Genomic DNA, 22,153 nt, shown 5'->3' with positions numbered 1-22,153 from the left:
TTAAATAAATATCATCATTAAAAATTAAAATAAAAATCTTCAATATATTATAATAAAAATAAACAATCAAATAAATAAATTACTTAAAATTTAAAATTAATTAATATAAAATCAAATTGATAAAAAATATCATAAATTTAAAATTATTTTTTTAATATATTGATATTTTTAGATAAATAATAGTTTAAATAAAATGATATCGTTTTATTAAAATCAATCCGATACAATTTGAGAATGAATTTATTTATTGATAAATTTGTATCAATTTAAATTTATTTTTTATATATTAAAATTTAGTCAAATCATATCGGATAAAATTTTAAATCAAACCAAACACGTGGTTTGACACGGTTTCACCGGTTTAATTTGTTCTGGTTCGATTTTTGCTCACCCTGCCTTCCACAGCGGCGCTGCTCCCGCCGTTGGCTCGGGGAAGAAAGGCAGGAGATGAGATGAGGTTAATGTTTGCTCCTCCGCCCGGGAGGTATTCGTACGTATCTCGATCCAACCCCGCTCATGTGTTTGTTTGTATTCCCCTTCGACGAGGGTCCCCTATTGTTCCCGCTTGGGCTGCGGCCAAGGGTGCCTCCGGGTTTATGATGCAGCGGTCGGGCACTCCGTGGCGTCCCTCAGGTACTAAACGCGGCGGCTTTTCTCTAACTTTTGATTTGGGCTTGCTCCATTACCTTCTGGATTGAATTTATTTTCTTTTTCCCTAAGTTTTTTATGGGAATTCGTAGTTGAGTTAAAAAAACATGACCTTTGCTCCTCTTTCTCTTCTAATTTCTTTCTCTTTTGCTTCTGCCTTTTACTTGAAATTAAGAGCAAAAATTTGAGCGGTCTGTACTCTTCTGAGCAGTTTATACTCTTTTTCGAGTTAATTTTGTTGGTTATGGACCTGTTTTTGTGCACAAATTTGGGCGATAAAAAGTACTCTTTTGATGATATGACCGGTGCCCACGTTATATTTGAAGCTTGGATCTCTGTTACACTTCTATTTAGTCGTTTGTGCAGTCTCATTTGGGTCAGTTGAGGAAAGGAGATTTCAAGAATTGATGCTTTGGTTTCTTTTTTTTGGTTGTCATTGATACAATGGTTTTTTAGGAGGTATTCTAGTTATTGCTCATCAGAAAAGTAGAAAATTATTACAGGAAAGAGTAAATAGACTGGCTGTTGATGTCTTTGCCAAATGAGGTTAACTAGCCGGCATCATCAATTTCATGCAATTATAAAGAAACATCATTGCAGGGATTTAGGTTATATGGTTATCATTTTGGATTGTTTTTTGGTGAATGGGATATTATGAGGAGGAAGAACTAGCAATTTAGTGGTCTGAGGTGATTTACTACACCACAGGCCTTACATGAATAAGAATGTCTTTCAACTTGTAAAAAATCAAACTAGCAAAGTAGCTATTGAGTGAATGCATTATCTTGCATGAGCATAAACCTGAATCTTTGTGGTTAGAAAAAAGAAATAAGTGACTAAGACACGAGACTATAGGGTTGAATTTTGCATGCTTGGAATAGATTGATAGCATTTTAACAAGGGTATGCTTATGATTGCAAAAGAAGTGATTAACATGCTAGATACATGAGCACCAGTATTGAAGGCTAAGGAAGTTTTGACTTACAGGACTAGAAGTGATTTCAAGAGCAAGAAGAAGTAACAGTATAAAATGAAAATAAAAGCTACAAAGGTCTGCTACTAGTTACAGGGCTAGCCCACAAAGTGCTGAAAGAACCGGCATGCAGCTAGAGTAATAACCATAACAGCAGCACAAGATTAGGATTTTGATGGAAGAAAATCATGACAAATTTGTTCTGATCTTAAAAGGAAGCCTGATGGAAGTTGGAATGGCTAAATGACTCTGTAGAACTGTAGCCTTGATAATCTAGAATTAGATGATGAGTGGCTAAAAGTGCAGGCTAGCAATGAAGTGTATAAACTAAGAATAGAACTGATAAGCTAGCAGCAACATGGCAGCAAGAGTAGTTCTGTAGGTGACAGTTGGAATGGCAATGTGACATGGCCGGAAATTGATTGCAAGAATCTGAAGTTGTAGTGATCACATGTAAAAGATAGTTAGGTCATGTGGCAAAACTCTGCAGCAATGAAGATGGCCCCAGGACAGCCAAGGTGCAAGAAGATTATGCAAGCCACAGCTAGTGAGATTAAAGCATACAGTTGTTGATTGTAGCATGCTTGTCGAATGCAAATATCTGGGAAATGTCCCATAAGAAGACAATTTCTATGCTCCATTTCTAAGGTAGTAGTTGGCATGAAGGTAAGGAGGAACAATTAGTTGTCGCTACATATGGCAGTCTGGATAGCAATGACTTCAAGAATAGGAGGTGGTATGAGAAGTAAAAGAAGAGAAAAGCCCTATGTCAGACAAGATATGAGAGAAAAGGTGACATTATGAATGTATAAATGTATCAAAGGAGATGGTGGAATGTAAAGAGTTGCAAGGATGCTTAATAGATAGGCAAATCCACCTACGAAAAGAACAATGGATTAAAATCAAGATGTTGTATGAAAAGAAATAAAATTAGAAACTTGATTGGCAATGGTTGGAAGCTGATTAAGAATTTGAATAGAAGGGATGATTGATTCAAGTTAAGAAAGAAGACACTAAGCGTGTAGGATGAATTTAAAATGTGAATTAGTAAGAATGGTGAAAAAATATTTGCATGCACCTAAAATAGCCAAAGTTGGAACAGATCCCAGGAGAGCTGGAAAGTATTTGGGATTATAAGATAGAGACAGTAAAAGAAGGATATGTATCCCAATGAACTAGATGTAGAGTCCAGTGCAGATGATTGCACTGAAAATGGTGAGGTAGCGATGCAGCAAGCTAAACCAAAGATCCTATAGATATTTAATCAACAAGTATACAAAAAAAAGTAAGAGCCTAAAGAGGCCATATATTAAACATCTTGGAGTCCAAATATTCTTGTGTATGGATGTAGATGAGACATTGCATGATTCAGTGGAGTTAGGGATTTTTGCATATCGGACACCATAGTTTATTAATATTATATAAAAAGCCTTCCCTTATCACTATTCATACTCACAAATTACCAGATATTGTCAATATAAGTTGTAAAAAACCTCTTCCATTAATATTCCGTTGCTTCATGTAACCACGGTTTTAGAGGTAGAAAATGTCCATTTTACCTCCAGTTTACCTCAACTAGGTCCAAACCCTCCCCTTCTTCCTCTCAGCTTCCCCACTGCCTCCTCCTCTTCCCTCTTTCAGTACCTTCTTCTTGCTTTCTCTTTTTTTTTTTTGATGACTGAAGAGATAGCCTTCTTTCTCTCTTGCAAGGGCTATGCACTAGCTCCCTGGGCCAATGGCAATGTTGATGCAAGGCCATCAAGTTGGGATTTTGAGGTCAATGGCAATGTTGATGCAAGGCCATCAAGTTGGGATTTTGAACCCTAGAAGCTCAAGGCTTTGAAATCTCTTCTTACTTGGAGCATGTGTGTTGGGTCCTCTCAATTTCCCCTTTCTCTACCTATGAATCGGTAGTCTCTGGCTTTTAGATTACACGATTTGAAACAATGTTGCTAGATTTTAGGGCTTTCTCAAGTTATTTAGAAGATTGTATGGGGCAGAGGTGTTGATGAGCCCCTAGAACCTTTGAGACAATGAGCACTCATCATTCTCCCTTGTTTTTCCAAAGAGCCACATCAACTTGATGGAGCTAAGTATGGAGGCAAGACTCCTCCTAGATGATCGTGATCTCTATCTTAGCAAAACAAGATGGACAAGGAAGGTGGCATTGACCATCTCGATGGTATAGATGTGGGGAAGGCAGCGAACCAGTTGCCATTGACGAGCTTGCAGGTGACAACTCCCATGATGGGGAGCACACTTGCCATTAATAGCAAGAATAGAGTAGTGCATCGCCTTGATGATTTGCTCCAAGTAGAGGGCAGAGAGGGTCAGGTTGAGCTCGGACTCAATATGGGGGATGAGGCTCATCCAATGGCCATATAGGCTGAAGGAGGCAGTGGTGACTGGGGAGATAGAGATGACGATAGAAGAGTGGTCGAAGAGGGAGAGGTAAGGGAATTTGCGGATGAGGAGAGATTGTGGGGGATGTGCTTGTGCATGAGCATGGATGGAGTCATGAAGCAAAAGAGCTTCTTTTATGGGTTGTTTGGTCATCAAATATACAATGGTCTTCTCTAACATTTACAGTAACAGCTTCATCTAGTTATGTTAACGGAAGCTTAACCAAGGTTCTTTTTGCAATATATGTGGACCTTCCAAGGTCAATTTGTAAGTAGTGATAAGGGCAGGTTTCATATGTAACATTGACAAAATATGGTGTGCGATGTGCAAAAAACCCATTTTCTTGTCTTCTGTTTAACAATCATTGCTCTTCTTCTTTCTCTAGTTTCTTGTAGTCTCCATTATCTCTTTTCCTCTCCCACTTTCTTCTCTTTTTATCTCTCTTGGATTTTGAAAAATAATTGCTGGGAATCATAAAATAAATTTCAGACCAGATCTAAGATTTAATCAACCCAATGAGTGAAAAATTCAGTTCTAATCCGTAATGGAGTTGCGTCAGAAAGGGACTTGAAGATCTCCAGATGACTAAACTAATAAGGAACACCAAAGTTAGTTCCAATAACTCTCACATTAAGTCAGTGAACTAGAAGGAAATAAAAAGACACTAATAACCTCCAACCAAGTAATTATAGGAAAGGGCACCAGGATGCATTAAAACCCTGAAAGTAACAAATAAAGATATGTAAATGTGCTCAAATGAGGACTAAGAAAGGAGGAAAATTCTAGGAGTTTGGAGTGGTTTGATCAAATCAAAAAAATGTGCAAGCACCCTTCCAATGTTTAGATATTACAGAAATATAATTGGTCCCTCCAAATAAACTAAGATGCTCCAAATAACTTAAGATAGAAATATGTATCATTTTAAAAGAGGGAGAATATGTTTAAGTTAAGACAGGCTATCAGTTCAGGCTGAACCAATGATAGGAATTTTAGATCTCACAAACTAACAATTTACCTCACTTTTTCATAGGAGCTTTCATAATTAAGAGAAAGGCTTTCTAGGTGAATATAATGCCTTGAGAACCTTTAATGTAAGTGAAATGGCCGAAGTCCTCTAGACACTTATCCCTGCTGTCATAAGAAGATCAATTATTAAGCAAAACCAAGAAAATGCAGGGACTTCCAAACCAAAGCCCTATTGTTGCCTCTGGCTGTGGCAACTGTCCTGTTGGCGCACATATGAGTAGTTAAATTTTGTTAAATTTTGAAGTTGTAGTGGTGGCAATAATTTATGGTTATAGAAATTATTAAAGCTGCCCTTAATGGATGGGAAAAGGCTGTAGGTGTATTTGAAATCTCTTAGTTTGCATCAATCTGGGCAAAATAGAGCAGATGCTGTGAATTTATCTAAACTGTCATGGTAGAAATGTTGTATCTAAGCATGATGCTTGAGCATAGAATAATCTTGAGATTCTAAACATGATGCTTGAGCATAGAATAATCTGGAGATTTAAGGGGTGGTAATGTGTTCTATAAATAATATCCTAGGTATCAAAAGATCCCCGAAAATTTTATTTTTGGGAGGCTGGTTTTCTATGCACACTATCAAGAATAGAACTTTCACTTGCTACTTGGTTTGTGCTGGTTAACCGTCTTATAAAACCAGTGTAACTAGAAAATTCCCCTACATACGTTTCATGTCTAACCCAGTCAAACAGGTATCTGAGTTAGGTTATTGCATATAAGGTATCAGTTCAGTTTTTTCTCTCATATGTACAATTACATAAATGGTACGGCATCAATTTCTTAGTAATGCTGCAAACTTTAGTCAATTTCCTATCTCAGAGCATTCCGTCCAAATAATTCTTTTTCCAAATTCTTTTCCTAATTGCATTATTATGTCAATATGTCTGCTTAGTTTTACTGAAATTATTAGTTATGCAGACTCAGATTTAGGATGACCCCAAATAAGCATTTAGTCTATAAACAGACGGAATATTGTTTCAGATTAGTTTTCAATTTTGTCACTAAATGTTTGGCCCAGGATAATTTATAATTTGGTTCTCTTCTGATATGTTTTACCAGTACCTGAAAGTTAGGAATCAAATACTTGCCTTGGTAGTATTCTCTATGCTGGTCCTTGCTTCACCCAAACAAAGACCTCTTGTTTCCTTCTTGCAAGAAAGAATAGAATCTAATTTTGTTGCCTCACATGATTATATTCTTAATTTTTGTCGGTCAAGAAATCAAATGGCAAAATGTTTTCTCAATTGTATTATTATATTCTTACTTGGAGATTCAGTGGAGGACCACTTAAGTTTCCAAAGATATTCCTTTCTGATTGTGCACTTCTGGATTTTATTCTTTTTCAAGTTCCATAATAAATGAATTTCTTTTCACTCTTTTGAGCATTTAATTGTCTTTTGTGCAGTCTTCTCTTTATATACCATACTATTCCATCTCCTGCATCTAACCATCAAGCAGTGCATGATTTTGTTAGGACCCTCCAACCAAAACGAATAACCAGCAGCATTAGACCACCCCTAGCTGCAATGACACATGCATGCCTTGCCCATTCTGGATTTCTACCGGCAAGAAAGAACTTCGAAGGTTACATTGCTCGAACCTGCACCGCACCATCATCACAGGTATCCCAACCATTATCCCCAATGATCCTCTCCACTCCCTCATCCCTGGTCGTGTCAGCCCATCTCACCTCTACTGATGCACCCCAACGGTCAGAAGAGTGGTTTGCCCTGCGCAAGGACAAGCTAACCACAAGTACCTTCAGCACTGCCTTGGGCTTCTGGAAGGGCAATCGTCGGTCTGTTCTATGGTATGAGAAAGTGTTTGCACCAGAGGCCATCAGTCTTGAGGCGGCAGCCAAGGCTGCAATGAACTGGGGTGTGCTTCAGGAGCCTGCAGCCATTGAGCAGTACAAGAGCATCACCGGCCGAGACGTGGGTTTATTGGGCTTTGCAATCCATGCAGATGCCAGCTATGGGTGGCTTGGTGCCTCACCTGATGGCCTCCTTGGATGCCATCCTGATGGTGGGATTCTTGAGGTAAAATGCCCCTATAACAAGGGGAAACCTGAGCTTGGGCTGCCATGGCAAGCCATGCCATACTACTACATGCCCCAAGTGCAAGGCCAGATGGAGATCATGGACAGAGACTGGGTTGATCTCTATTGCTGGACTCCCAATGGGAGCAGCCTATTTCGGGTGTTTCGTGACCGTGCCTATTGGGAGCTGATGCATGGAGTTCTTCGTGATTTTTGGTGGGGGAGTGTGGTCCCAGCAAGGGAGGCATTGTTGATGGGCAGGGAAGCAGATGCCAAAGCCTATGAACCAAAACAAAAGCATGAGCTGACAGGTTTGATGATTGGCAGGAGTAGGAAATTGGCTGCAGAGGCAAGGTTGTTGTGCAGGGATATTGGTGGTCATGTAGAGTTCTTCAGGTGATGTTGGTGTTGCAATGGAGGATACATCATGGATTTGGGTCTGGAAGCTAAGCAGCCATGTAGTTGGTCATGAAAATTTGATCAATCCTTTCATGGAGGTTCCTTGACTAATCATGTCTTATAACCAGCTCCATTTTATGATGTGTTAAGCACCGATGTCTTTGTTCTTTTAATTGTAATTGTTATCATACTGGTAAAATGATATTGGTAGATGTTAATTCGTTATCTCAATTGTCTCTTCTCAGGAAAATTGAAAACAGAAACGCAGAGGACATGGAAATCTTGTGATTAGATTTCTGTTGGATTTTCAGATTGAACAAGGAAGGAAATTTTTAAATACGCGGACTTTGTTTTAAGATTTCAACTTATTCCTTCAATACCGTTCCATCAAAATTTTGATTGCTTGCCGTAAGAGACTGCAACTCTGAATTAAAATTTGACTTGACCTCCTGTTGTGTGTTATAACAGAAACTACTCCAAATTTGGCTGCTTGTGTCAAAGTCCGGAATCTAATATGGAGAATAAGAAAAAGCCTTGCATGCGTCAGGTGGTTGGTTTCTTGTATTCTTTTCTTTTCTTGGTCTTGTAACCATGGTATTAAAAAAAAAAAAAAAAACCTGCAAATTTATCGGGTCTACAATTGTTGACGAGTTTGGCAACAAATCCGTGCGGTTTACCAATTCCCTTCTGCCTGATAAGAAGATTCTTTCTGTGCAGTAGCCATAAAGTATAACTCATCTCAAAAACGTTATTCTATGAAAATTATATATATATATATATATATATATATATAAGACAGAGTATTTGTATAAATTTAATATAAATACAAGCAGAAAAGTCTGATTATGAATGCAATAAAAAAAATCAGAAAATAAAATGGCATGGAACAGCAGTAGAGCTGTCCCACATTTACCTCTCTGGAGTACTCTACAATAAAGGAGGCCACTATTTACCTCACGATAAATGTACCTCTTCTCCACAATAAAGGAGGCCATCGTTCATCTTACAATAAATCTCCCTGATGACCAATGAAGTGCAATTCTGCAGTATCCTCTAGATGTCATGCAAGAGCAAAGTCCTCGCCTGGCTCTGAATCCATCCTACTGCTACGGCTGATTGTTACTTTATTTTAAAACCACCGTTCTGGGGCTGTAAATAGTTAAGCGGACCTATGACCCAACATGATGAGCCCATCTATGATGGCTCCCTAATTGGGTTGGGATAACAACATGGGCCCAATTCATATTGGCGGAAAAGTCTTTGTGCATCGTGGGTGGTGTAGAAAATCTGATGTGGAGTGCACCACTTTGTCTGATTGATTCACATGACCATCACTTTCCAACGTACATTTAATGTCTGCAGTTCTGCTTTTTCATTTAAAATTTTGAAGGACGAAAATGCCTATCCTCTTTTGAAAAAATTATAACATTCTACGGTATATTATGACTTCTTGAGTCAAATTATGACTTCCTGCATGCAGGATGTCATAATATGATCCAAAATATTATAATATACGGGGAAGATATTTTTGTTCAACTACTTTCCAATACGTATTTAATATCTGCAGTTCCACTTTTTTATTTAAAAATTTTGAATGACGAAAATGTTCTTACCTTTTGAAAAAAAATTATGACATCCTATAACATATTATAACATTCTGCATCTAATTATAATTTTTTGCATGTAAGATATCATAATATCACGTAGGAAGTCATAATATGGATATAAGATGTCATAATTTTTTTCAAAAAGTAGGAATATTTTTGTCATTCAAAATTTTAAATCAAAAAATAAAACTATAGGCATTAAATGCATGTTGAAAAGCGGTGGCCATTTGGACCAATCAAGTAAGGCGGTGCACTTTACGTTGGATTTTCTATACCGCCCACAGTGCACAAAGAATTTCTCTCTGCCTGATTGTTCTAATCCGAGTAAACCCTATCCAACGATCATAATCCAAAAGAGAAATTATTTGTACATCGCCCATGGTGTAAAAAATCCAATGCGGAGCACACCGTCTCGCCTGATTGGGCCACGTAACCACCGCTTTCCAATGCACATTTAATGCCCGCAGTTTTATTTTTTCATTTAAAATTTTGAATGACGAAAATGTCCTTTCTTTTCTGAAAAAATTATAACATTTTGTACCAATATTATGACATCCTACGTTGAAATTATGACTTTCTGTACAGGATATCATAATTTTTTTATCGAATATCATAATTTTGGTAGAGATATTTTCGTCACTTAAAAATTTTATAAATTTTTCAATAATAAAAATGTCCTTCCTTTTTATGATATCCTGTGAAAAAATTATGATATTCTATGTAAGAAGTCATAATTTTAATACAGAATATCATAATATCGGTATACGATATCATAATTTTTTCAGAAAAGAAGAGGCATTTTCATTATTCTAAATTTCAAACGAAAAAAAAAAACTATAGATATTAAATATGTATTAGAAAGTGGTGGCTATGTAGTCCTATCAGATGAGGCGGTGCGTCCCACGTTGGATTTTTTACACCACAGGCGGTGTGCAAAAAATTTCGCTAATCCAAAAATATTGGTCATGCAAAACCTCCCTTCTTCTCCCTAGATACCTTACCCAATTTGTTAAATGAAGCTCAACTAAAATGATCCCTCATCCTTTGGTTATGCTTATATCCCAATGGATGCTTTCTTATAATATATCCTCCAAGTCATCAATTATTTATTCACTAAAATTATAATTTATTACTTACGTCTAAAATGTTCAATTTTTTTGGATCACATTGAAGAAGTTTTTTTTTTAAGTTGGCATCCCTTTAAATTTATTCGGATATTTTAATACATCTATATTTGATGATCAATACCTACTTGACCCGAATTGTAGACCGGTTCAATCCACATATTTTGCGTTGGCTCTACATCATGACTTGAGTCTTGACGCTGGCATCGCATAAATGGTCTATTCGGTCTAATTTGCATGGACCCAAATCAATCAGACCCGGTCAACCAACGAATTGTGTCTAGATCAAAGATCAACTCGAGCAAGGGTCAAGCACGAACCATTCCCGCCCAGATCCATTTACAGCCCTGCTCTTCTCCTCCAATTCTCAAAGACCCAAGAAATGTCAGCCTTGCCACCACTGATGGCAGCGCAATCAACAAAAAAGGTTTCTTTCTGTACGTTCTCCTGGCAAGCTTTGTGTGTGGGATGGAACCTTTACTTCTCAGGAAGGAAAAGGAATTTGGTCTGATGAAGGGTTTGGAAACCACTTTTCAGTCAATCAAACCTCTACTTGTCTCATGTTGCATAATGCTGCGGTATCTCACTTTTCTTTTCATCTTTTAGTTCCATCTAAAACCTTACCTTGCATGTAACCTTAGCAAACTTTAAATTCATATTTAGATGCACTAAACTTTAACATAGGGTTGGATCTCATGTTTGAGAGGCATGAGTCAAGGCTCAGCTCCATGTCGATATCGTTGCATGCCGACGAAGTTCCTAGCAAAACAATTCCATTTGTTTTTGCATACTTTAAGGTTGGTGTAGGAAGAAATTTGACATCATGCATGACCAAATGAAGATATGTTTTGATGGACAACGCAAACAGCAAATTGACTTGTCCACGTATCCACGCCATCCCTATGTTCCTGCTTTTTTTTTTTTTTTTTTTTTTTTGTACATAAACTTAATATATTTTAACAAATGCTTCAATATATAAGAAATATATATATATATATATATATATATATATATATATATATATATATATATATATATATATATATATATATATATATATATATATATATATAAGCTTCTTTTTTCGTTAAATGTGCCAAATACTAGTAGGGAAGGCTGCGTACATGGCGCTTGATGATTGAATAATCCAACACAGACTATCAAAAATAGTGAATTAGGATTCTAAAACTAGAACAAACAAACTTATAGTGCTTATACCTACATAAGCAAGTGATAAGATATGTAAATATGTGTTTTGATATGGCTTATGCCTAGACAAACAATGTGTACCATATAAATATAATCTTTTGATTTAGACAGAGATATCCGAATTTAGAATAGAACAGACAATTCATTAGGAAAGAGCCATGACCCTTGGCTTGTGGCAGGTGGTGGCAGCTTCATAATATGATAAATATGGAAAATGTGACATGCGCAAGCGAACATTATAGTTTGATTAGGAAAATATAATAGCAGCAATTTATTAATAAATCCACCACAGAAGGTTGCTACAGATTGAGAGTAAGGATCTTTAAAAATATATATTAATAAAATAAATATATCATGTTGTTAAATATTTGATGGTGCATCTAAACCTTATAGAACTTGATTTAGATTTCTTTTGGTTTAGATTTTGCTTGGATTCAATACAAAAATGACACACTGAAACTCTTAATTGGTAGGCTTGGTTTTGAGTTATATGATGGGTCAAGTGAGGTATGGCCAAAGACTACTACCAAAACCAATTAGGCATGATCTAATTAAACATATTAGCTGATTAAGATTAAAAGTGATAATTTTAGCTGATCTGTCGGATATCCGATCCAATCAAACCTGAATAGAATGGATTTTTTCTGATCAAATTGGAACTCAGGGTGGGTATGGGTTCTAGAAAAAATTATCTAAAGCGGGTTCAGATTGTATATGGATAATAGTATACCTCGATCCGAACCTGACCCGATATAATCTTAATGTATATCCCTCTTTTAAAATTATAATTGATTTTATATTGTTTACATGTAGGGCTGGCAATTTGTATTCAAGGGTCGTAAATGGCTTGTGTTGATTTGGAGGTATAACACTGGTTAGTTCAACTCGAATATGACCTGTTTAATTAAATGGGTCGATCTGAGAAACACAAACACGATATGAATATACACTGATTGACACAACACGATCTCTCTGACATAATTAATAATCGTGTTGATGGAACAAATAGATATATGACCCATCTAATGATCCATTTAACTATTTGACTTATTTACAAAATTTAACTAAAATAATAAAAATTTAGTCAAAAAATTAACATAATATAAAAATAATTTAGTTACCTACTATGTTAATTCACAGCTCTGAAGTTCATCATTGTTTGTTTTAGGTTAGGATTATAATTTTTTGATTTTCCTCATTTGTCCTCAAGTAATCTTAAAATAAATGTCTTAAATATATTTAAACATATTGTGTAACCTGTTAATCTATTTTAACCCATTTAATTAAATGGGTCAAAATGGGTTATGTGGGTCAATCCGCTTAAGATATGAATTTATTGTGTCATAAACGGATCGATCCATTTATGATTCGAATCCATTTATTCCAAATGCGAATCTGTCTAAATTCGTATCGTGTCGTATCCATGTCAACAGGCTGTGTCAAACATTGCCAACCCTATTTACATATATCTGATCCAACCCAACCCAACCAACTCCTCTTATATACCCGACTTAGCCCGACCTACGTCTCTATTTAACTCGATTTGACCTAAGCCGAGATGAATATGGGGTGAGTATGGGTATGGCAATTTTACTTATAGGGCGGATACGGTAATAGATTGATCCGACCCATATCCAACCCATTGCCATCCATAATTAAGTTTGTTTTTCTTATATCCAAAGTTTTAAATCCCAAGGGGATAGAGATATCTTGCTTGTTGCATTCTGATTCTATGAGAAAATGGGATTAAGATATGATCGAAAATTAGAAACCTATCCATATGGGGAAAGAAGAAGAAAAAAAAAGAAAAAAAGTTAGGAAAGAGAAGAAAAAAGAAACAAAGAATGAATAAAAGGGATAAGAGAAGAAAGAAGAATAAAATGGAAAGAAAGGAAAGCAAGGAAAAAAAAGGAAACAAAGGTGAAAAAAAGAAAAAAAATAAAAAAAAAATAAAGAAGGAAAAAAGGAAGGAAATAAGAGGAGAGAAACTCTCAATCGGGATAGTTGGGATGGGGGCATAATAGTATGACATCCCATTCGATGGAGAAATCAGAATATTCTTATCCCACGAGATTTAAAGTCTTACTTATGCCTAACCGATGGAAATTAAGTAATAGGTTGATATGAAATTACCAACCTAGTATACATGTGTCTAACAATACGAATGGCTTATACTATACTTACTCTAAACCAAACTATGGCCAACCTCATCTTAAACCGAATGTAGGTGTTAAACATCCAATGCTTCTTATCCTTATTGGTTGCATGCCATCTTTCAGCAGATCAGATCATTAAAATAAAATATGGTTCATCTTTTTTTTTTTTGTGAACAATATATAGTTTATTTTTCAAAAGCCAAATTGACCGTTGAGACAACCTCCTTCCTATAGGCAAGACTACCTATATAAAGTATAACAAACCAATGGTCCAACTAATAATTCTCCTCAACGTCGTTATCCCTTTGGCATGTAGCAGCATCATGCGTGAGATTAAACACAGAAAGAAGAGAGACAGATAGAGGGAAGGAGAGGCATGGACAGTGGGTTGTCATGGGCCGACCAATGGGATACCACCCCGGACCCCCCGCTGCAGCCTCAACGTGAGGAAGGGAAGAAAGACAAAGAGCGGTCGTCGTCGTCGCGATTCAAGAAGGTGAAGACCTTCAAATGGATCAAGGAGCTTTGTCAGAAGAAGTCTAACAAATAGAATTGGCAAATGTTTTCTTTTGTACCTTTCCTCTCATCCTATTATTTGTTTTAATGACATATTATATAGATCACTGATATTACTCTCCCTCATCATATCTATGTGGTGTTCATGGAATGTATTTCAGTAAAATGTGCTTGATATTTATTCTTATCAAATGAGAAAGTATGGCTTTTAATATTTAAATATGAATGGATGCCTCAGAGTAGAGATGTATGCAATGCTTATATGAAGAGATGCTACCGGGTGATGTTAAATTTTCAAAAAAAAATGTAATTCTTGACCTTCAAGCAAAAGACACCCAATATATATTTAGGAACCATGAAATTGCCATGATGACAAAGTTTAATGTAAATATTAAACAAAAGAGCTGATTAGATTGCAAATATGTTTGTCCAATTATTCCTAGTTGCAAAAACATCACCCTTGGTTTCTTGTGAAGTACCATAGAGAAAGTTCGATCAATAGTACATCCCTTCTGAACATGATATTAGAAGAAAGATGGTCATCACCTATGAATATAATAAAGGGTGCCATATGATGTTTATGTATAAATGACGGATGTCATGAGCTAAATCAATACATATAAGAAGAAAAGTTTACACAAGTTCATGTAGAACATTCTGTATGCTATTTTTCTTTTTCTTTTTTTTTTCTTTCTTTCTTTTTTTTTTTTTTCCGCTTTGGGCAAAATCATAAGGTTGGGCTCAAACTTGGATCTTTCTAGCTAAGGAAAGAATGCCAATTAAGTGAAGTTTGGTTAGCCAAATGAGAGAAGGAAAACATTCAATATGAGGACCTTGGGGCACTCATCCTACTAATATTCTCTCCTAAGCATGTTTACTTGAAAAGTTATGATAAGATTCAACTAATGTTCTAGCTCTGTATGACCGTATTGCTAAGGGTTATGTGTGAAGTTTAGTCCCATATTGAAGTAGGAGATAGAAGAATTGCTAGATGATCGGGTTTAAAACTTAATGGCTTAAATTTTTAAGTTAACTTGGGATAAACTTATATTCACAACCTCCTACTGGCTAGAACAAAATTTTTAATTTCTCAATAATACGTGCCATTAGAGTCATGGTGGCCATAGTATGTCGAGTGAAACATGGTTCTTGGACCAAGTGACCCTTGAGCTTAAGTGGTAACATACTGCAATGAAGCATAACTCTTGGAGAGGAATCTTTGGTTAGAGTGGTAATATATGATCTAAACGGTAGAGTAATATGGCATGGTACTTAATTGAAATGTACTAGAGTGAGCTTGATGGAGAGCTAAAATTAATTCGATTACGTAAGTTTAGTCGTATACCGAATACTTAGTGAGAGATAGAAGTATTTATATAGATGATTAGGCCCAAAATTTAAAGGTTTAGGCTTTTAAGTTTAATTAGATTCTGACTTATATGTTAAGGCTTTATTTAGGTTGGACTCAATCACATTATTTTACCCTAACACATACCTTATGTGTTATATATTTTGATTAATTGATATGAATTTTAAAATTAATATTTATAATGAAATACATTGGACAATTCACCCCTTTTCTATTTATATGTATGTATGTTTGTGTGTGTGTGTGTGAGTTAGAGAGAGAGAGAGAGAGAGAGCACGCGAAGGTATAACCATTATAAATTTTCAAGTCCAACTACTTAGAGATATACCATTTATAACTAAAACTTAAAACCTCTCCACATCTACAGCATGCACAAAAACTCTATTTTGAGCTTCATATCCTGATGATATTGCTCTGCTTCACCTAACAATCAGAAGCACTTCCATATTTCAGCTGGGCTTCAGAAGAGGACATCTAGTAGTAACTTATGCCTTCAAACACAACACCACCTACCACCTTGCAATCACCAAAATTTATGCCAAAATCTTTGATCCAACCAATGATCATAGTGAAAGTGGTGCTCAACTCTATCCTAAAAGGATCTAACAACAAAAGATCGATAAGATCACAAGAACATCTTGCCTACCCTCCATCCCTTCTATTGTAATTCTCAATCCTCTATCTCAAACAATATGGCCTACCGCATCTTTTAGCACTCTTATCGTATCTCGTGGATCCAAAATTTTTCTTGGATGGGATTGAAGCAAAGAACATAGAATAAGATGAGAAATTGAAAGTCATTCTCCACTCTTGTTGAACCCTAAACACATACCCTAACTATCTTCTTTTTTTTTTCTCTCTCTTTTTTAACTTTTATACCTTATCTTATAGTTTTTAGAATTAGGAACATAGAAGCACATAAGATTTTTTAGAAAAAATCCAGCCAGATTTAATATGAAGTAGGGGAATGGAGAAAAGCCAAATTTTTTGAATCAACACCAATTTCTTGTGTTGAAGCTATTCTAAATCTTCTTTTTTTTTCTTCTCCCTTTCCTATCTAATAGAATTGAAACCCTATATGATAAGCCCTCAAGTTTTGTAAGCAAACAAAAAAAAAAGCATCAAAGATATCTTTCTTTTTTATGATCTAAATACCTACCTAAGACAATAAAAAAAACCAACAAGAAAGAAATCTAAAGATCTCCCAATCTAAATCTCCCCCTAAAAAGAATCCAATCCAATTCAATGTCCCAAATCCCCTTTCAAAAGTCTATCAAAACAAAACTTATGCACAAAACCTATGATTAAATAAGATAAGTTTGAAGTTAGGATCGATTCAAGCAAAACAAGAGAAGAAGAAAAAACTAATGATGAGAGAAAAGGGAAAAAAATCCTATGTGATAGAATTGAAAACTCGAAAAGGTTTGTTCCTCTTTGGAGAGAGGGAGAGAGTGAGGGAGGGGGACAGATGGCAAGAGATGAAAGTGAAAGAGGATTTTCTAAGTTTGGGAGGATTTTATGGATATGAGAGCAAAGAAGGGAGCTCTCTTTAGTTGGGGAGGGATATGTGTCAGTATTTTGCATGTGAAAAATGATCCCTTCACCCTACTCCCATGGCTCTACCTTATTATATCCATTATCTTGATTGGATTGTCCATCACCTCCATGAATCTCTACCATCCAAACCACTCCAATGTTGTTACAAGAGTACATTTCTTTGATTCAAAGTTTGCTTTACATGACTCTCCTATAGAATCATCTATAAAGAAAAAATATACAAGTAGATTTTAGTATTCTATGACCATTAGATAAGATGCCTTGTAGATGAAAGATGCTTGGGGCACAACAATAGTATCTAAGGTGTTATGGTTGCATTTTATAAAGAGATCAGTTTATTAGAGATTTTTTGAAACTAATAAAGGCTGGTTGCTAAAAATAAGAAAAAGGAGGGTAAGGTGAAAGAGTTGGATTAGGTTCAGCATCTTTGAGATTGCTTATCTATAGAAGGATACTCTTGGTTATGCTAACTTAGTGAAAAATTTTGTTTCGATTTTATAATATCTAGTGGAAGAGCATGAAGTTTTTTTTAGGAAAGAATAATGAAATCTTTGGAAAGAGTAGATAATGAGAAAGATGTTTTGGAGGAGTAAGAGATTTTTATTGGATGCTAATATATATTTGTTATTGTTAGATGTATGTCCTATAAGTCAATATGGCTGATATATTATAATAATTCTAGGACACAATTTTATACTTAATAATTTTTTTTTTATTCAAGTGTGATGTGTCTTTGAATCGTCCATGAAATTAGTTTCGATACATATTCTCAAAGTATTAAGAATTAGAGACATATATTTAATTCCTAAATACTCCCGATCATGAGATCATCATGAGGACGGTGATAGATTCAGATAGACTGACGCACAAATCACTTTCTTCAGGATATATGAGTCTCTGATCTACTGTGTAGAGGCACAAGGTGACGAGTGCGGATAGTTGTTAGAGAACGACTAGTACTGAGTGTGATCATATGAGAGATCACTTGAATTTCTATTCAATCGTCAGTGATTGTCTCGATGCTGTAGTTGTGTGACTGATCTTTTGACTTGAGATGGTACTGCTGCTTGTAATGAGACTGCTAAAGTTTGACTGACACATAAACATAGATCTCAATGAGCCCTTGTAGTGAAGTTAGCGACAGTTGGTCCACAGTAGGAGTGGGGCACGCATCAAGATAGGATCTATCGATCTTGATAAAGAGGAGTAGTCCTATGAGATTCGAAAGGCTAAGTCTAAGAATCTATGGCCATAGTAATGCGATTGATGAAAAAAATTTCATAGAAGTTACAACTGGACTTGAGCTAATTGAATCTATCATATGACTGATGTTGAGGTTTGATAATTTATCCATGACCTGTCATCTAGTCGAAACTCACGATAGAGGGACTGAATCACACGTTAACTACACCTAGAGATTCATTTTAGTTCTACTAGATTGTTACTATATACTGCTAGGGGTCACTGATGGATTATGAGAGCTCATTAGGATTGTTCTAGATCGACAATTCTTGCTGAGTTAGAGTGAAATTATTTCGATCCATTGAAAAGAGTTTCAATGATACGATGATAGAGATCATTTTATATCTTACTATCAGATAGAATTGAACCTATGGGGTCACACAATAAAGGGATTAGGCCTAGAATAAGCAATTGAACTTATGAAGTGTCAATTGAATTTAGAAAAATCTATTGAGTTCATAATAACCTTGCTAGCACATGGTTGGAACCAATTCCTCTTTCCATTGAAATTACTTATTTGATAAGATAATTCTAACTTAATTATCTACTAATAACCTACATGAATAAGATTTATGAGACTCTGATTGTTGGATGTTTAAGGTTATAGATCATATAAATTAAGGGTGTAAGTCCCTAATTAATTTTCTTGATAGTTATTCTTGGACGCCACTTTGATTTGATCAAGTTGGACGTGTCCATTAATTAGAGGCCTTTTAGTTCTCTTATGGGGTGCCTCTTGGGTATATTTTAGAGTATCTAATTATGGGTACAAGGGCTCTAATTGTTGGCGCCTAAAGGGTCTCCTAAAATAAGTAGGATAACTTAAGTTAATAGGAAACCCAATATAAATAGAACTTGTATTATGTGATTGAATAGGATTCAATCCTTGTGTCTATTTAAAGGGACCTCCCCTAAGGTCTCTAGAGCATCCAAACCAGCAGATCTTCATGCCCAAAGGTTCTCCCTATGCCCTCTCTTTCTCTCCCTTTCTCTTCTCTTGGGCGTTCTATACGCCTATCCCTTGGGATGCGAGTCCCAAAAAGTTCCATGCCCAAGGTGTTGGGTGCCTCATAATTTACTAGTTGCTGATATTTTATAGCAGCACAAAGCAAGGAGAAACTGTAGAGAAGAGGAGAAGAAAAAGATCAAAGAGAAAGATCAAGCATTGATCGCGATTCAGGCTTCGTTCAGATTCAGTAGGCTGAATTTTAAGAGAATCAAAATTTAGATTATAGAGGACTATTCTAGACTGATCCTGAGTGGATACTCATAGAGGTCGGGTACTTGTGCAGCTAAGAGAGAATCTCTTCTCTTTCAGATCCAGATTCGAAGAAAAAGATTATGAAATAGATATGTGATTTGATCACAATCTGAATTTCAGCATATATCAATTTCAGCATATAAGATAGATCCATATGATTTTATATTTTTATGCATGTATAATTCAGATTAAAAATATTTTAATCTTATTCTTCACTGCGATGTTTAAAAAATTAAATTTTTGTAACATATATGCATGCATCAAACTCCGAATTCTAACAGTGGTATCAGAGTCACAGATTTTTATATGCTGAATTTTGATATACATATTTTGAAAAGATTTCAAAATCAAATTTTTTCTTGATACATGAGATGTATAGATAGATCTTTTAATCTAAAATTTAATTTTAAATTTAATTTTAGAACATATAGTTGATATGTAATTGCATGCATAGAACTGAATTTTGATCTAGAAAGAGTTCTAGTTCATGTTCATGTGATACATAGATGCATGCATAAAACTAAAATTTTTATATGATCTGAATTTTGATTCATATATGTAATATATGATTGTATATTTAGATCATAAATTTACTTTTAGTCTAATCCATGATTAGTATATGAGATATATGATATCATGCTTAGATCTGAAATTTTATTTAGATCTGATTTTACATGCATATATATAATATATGTTTGTACGTTAAAATTTAAAAATTATTTTTATATTTTAAAATTTATTTTCATGTAAAGAATTTAGATCTGAAATATGATTTTAAAATTTAAAATTTATGTTTGTGCATGAGAGTTTTGATCATGAAAAAATTATTAAGTCATGTAATGAGATTGTATTTAGGGTTTTTGATTTGAGTCATATAGGTCTAATTCGATTAAGTAATTGGTCAAACCGAGTCAAGTGTTGATCAAGATCAGATCAATTAAGTTAATGATCATACAATTATTGTTGATCAAATCAACTGAATCCCATATGTAGAATCGATTAACCTAAGGACCTAAGTTGGCTCGTTGATTTGAGCCCGATTCGTTTGAGCTAACCAATCATGATCAATCGACCTATTGGTGTCTAAAGCAAGTTAATAAGACATGATTATTTAATTGATTCTGTTAGCTGATCTAGTTAATTTATTGATGTTTAAGGAAGGCAACGGGAGGATTCCCATCGATCTCCACTTACCTGGCTAATTTGAAAGATTGGGTCCTGAATTAGGTTGCTTAGCAGTCTGATTTAGCCTATGCCAGTTAGATCGATTATATGATGATTGATTAGATGAGATCTAAATCTTAATCTCTCCATAAATATTACGTCCATAGATCTTTCACTGTTATAGATGTGCGGGCGTGCTATCGATGTTGATTGTTCTCGACTGGTTATAGTGGTTCAGTTATATCGAAAACACGCAACTACTCTATTAGCAAAGAGTTGCTTTAGGATAAGGATTGGGTTGGACCTAATAATTATTAGATGAGGGATCCATTGATGGCCTTGCACCTGCTTGTGAATGGTGGGTTGGGCTTAACTAAGAAGTATGAGTAATAACTGTTAGGTGAGCTCATATGACTTAGAGATCAAGTCGCTGCAACATGCTTAGTGAAGCATCTAGGTAAAGAGTTACCTACGCATCGGTGTGCATGCTACCAATAACTGTTAGGTGAGGTGCATGTCATCAATGGGACCACAGTGCTTACTAGGAATCCTTTGTCACGTTAGAATTTTTATTTTTTTTCGAAGAGTGGAGGGATCTGATAAATTAGTGAGAGCCATTGTTTGCATCTTAAAGTCCCTAGAAGCAAATATAAATATTAAGTATAAAAGTCTAACTTAAATCTCTACTCTCACAGTTAAACAATGTCAGCCTTAAACCCTCTAGTTCACATTCTTGAAATCAATCGTTTGATCGGTAATAATTTTAAAGACTGGCTCAAAAATCTCAGAATTATCTTGATCTCAGAAAATTTAAGTCATGTTCTCGACCAAGATCTCGTAGTGCTACCAAACCATCCTACTGCTGAGCAAAGAGCTGCTTTTGAGAAGTGGACGGATGAAGATAGTCGAGCCAAGTGCTATATGCTGGCATCCATGTCAAACGAGTTGCAAAGCCAGTACGAGCATATGCCCACTGTCCGGGCTAGGATCACTCACCTACAAGAGTTGTATGATGAGCAGAGCCATACTGCATGTTTCGAAGTGTCCAAAAGATTCTTCAATCTGAAGATGCATGAGGGGCAGTCTGTCCATGAGCACTGTATGACGGTGATCAAGGATATTGAAGAGCTTGAAAAGCTCGGGCTAAATATGCAAAAGGAATTGTAGATGGATCTAATCCTTCAATCCCTTACCAGTTCATATAATCAATTCATTATGAATTTTTATATGAACAAATTTGACTGCACTATTCTCGAACTCGTCAATATGTTGGTCACTATGGAGGGTACCTTGAAGAGTTCAAGAGGTACTGTTCTCACTGTGGAGTGGACCTCTTCCTCCAAGAGAAAGTCTACTGAAAAAAAAAAGGTTAAATCTGTGAAGAAGCAAAAGAAAGAGAGCAAGCCGAAGAAGGATGGTCCAAAGACGGCTGAGGTAAAGGAAAAGTGTTTCCACTATCAT

At 35.6% G+C, this 22,153-nt stretch overlaps 1 protein-coding gene across 2 annotated transcripts; it reads left to right on the top strand.

Moving 5' to 3' along the window:
* Positions 1 to 364: 364 nt before the first annotated feature.
* LOC105051359 (uncharacterized) lies at positions 365 to 7,712 on the top strand. 2 transcript variants are annotated; one of them, XM_010931748.3, is made up of 2 exons: positions 365 to 633; positions 6,509 to 7,712. In XM_010931748.3, exons 1-2 carry the CDS (start codon positions 453 to 455, stop codon positions 7,486 to 7,488), a joined length of 1,161 nt encoding a protein of 386 aa, XP_010930050.2. In that variant the 5' UTR covers positions 365 to 452; the 3' UTR covers positions 7,489 to 7,712. The 2 variants fall into 2 exon arrangements, with proteins under 2 accessions (XP_010930050.2, XP_010930051.2); XM_010931749.3 differs by having other exon boundaries at positions 415 to 633; positions 6,525 to 7,712.
* The last annotated feature ends 14,441 nt before the right edge of the window (positions 7,713 to 22,153 follow it).

This window comes from Elaeis guineensis, chromosome 9 (genome assembly GCF_000442705.2).
Source record: "Elaeis guineensis isolate ETL-2024a chromosome 9, EG11, whole genome shotgun sequence".
NCBI lineage: Eukaryota > Viridiplantae > Streptophyta > Magnoliopsida > Arecales > Arecaceae > Elaeis > Elaeis guineensis.
The sequence above is the reverse complement of the archived record's forward strand: the minus strand, read 5'-3'. Positions and strand labels throughout refer to the sequence as shown.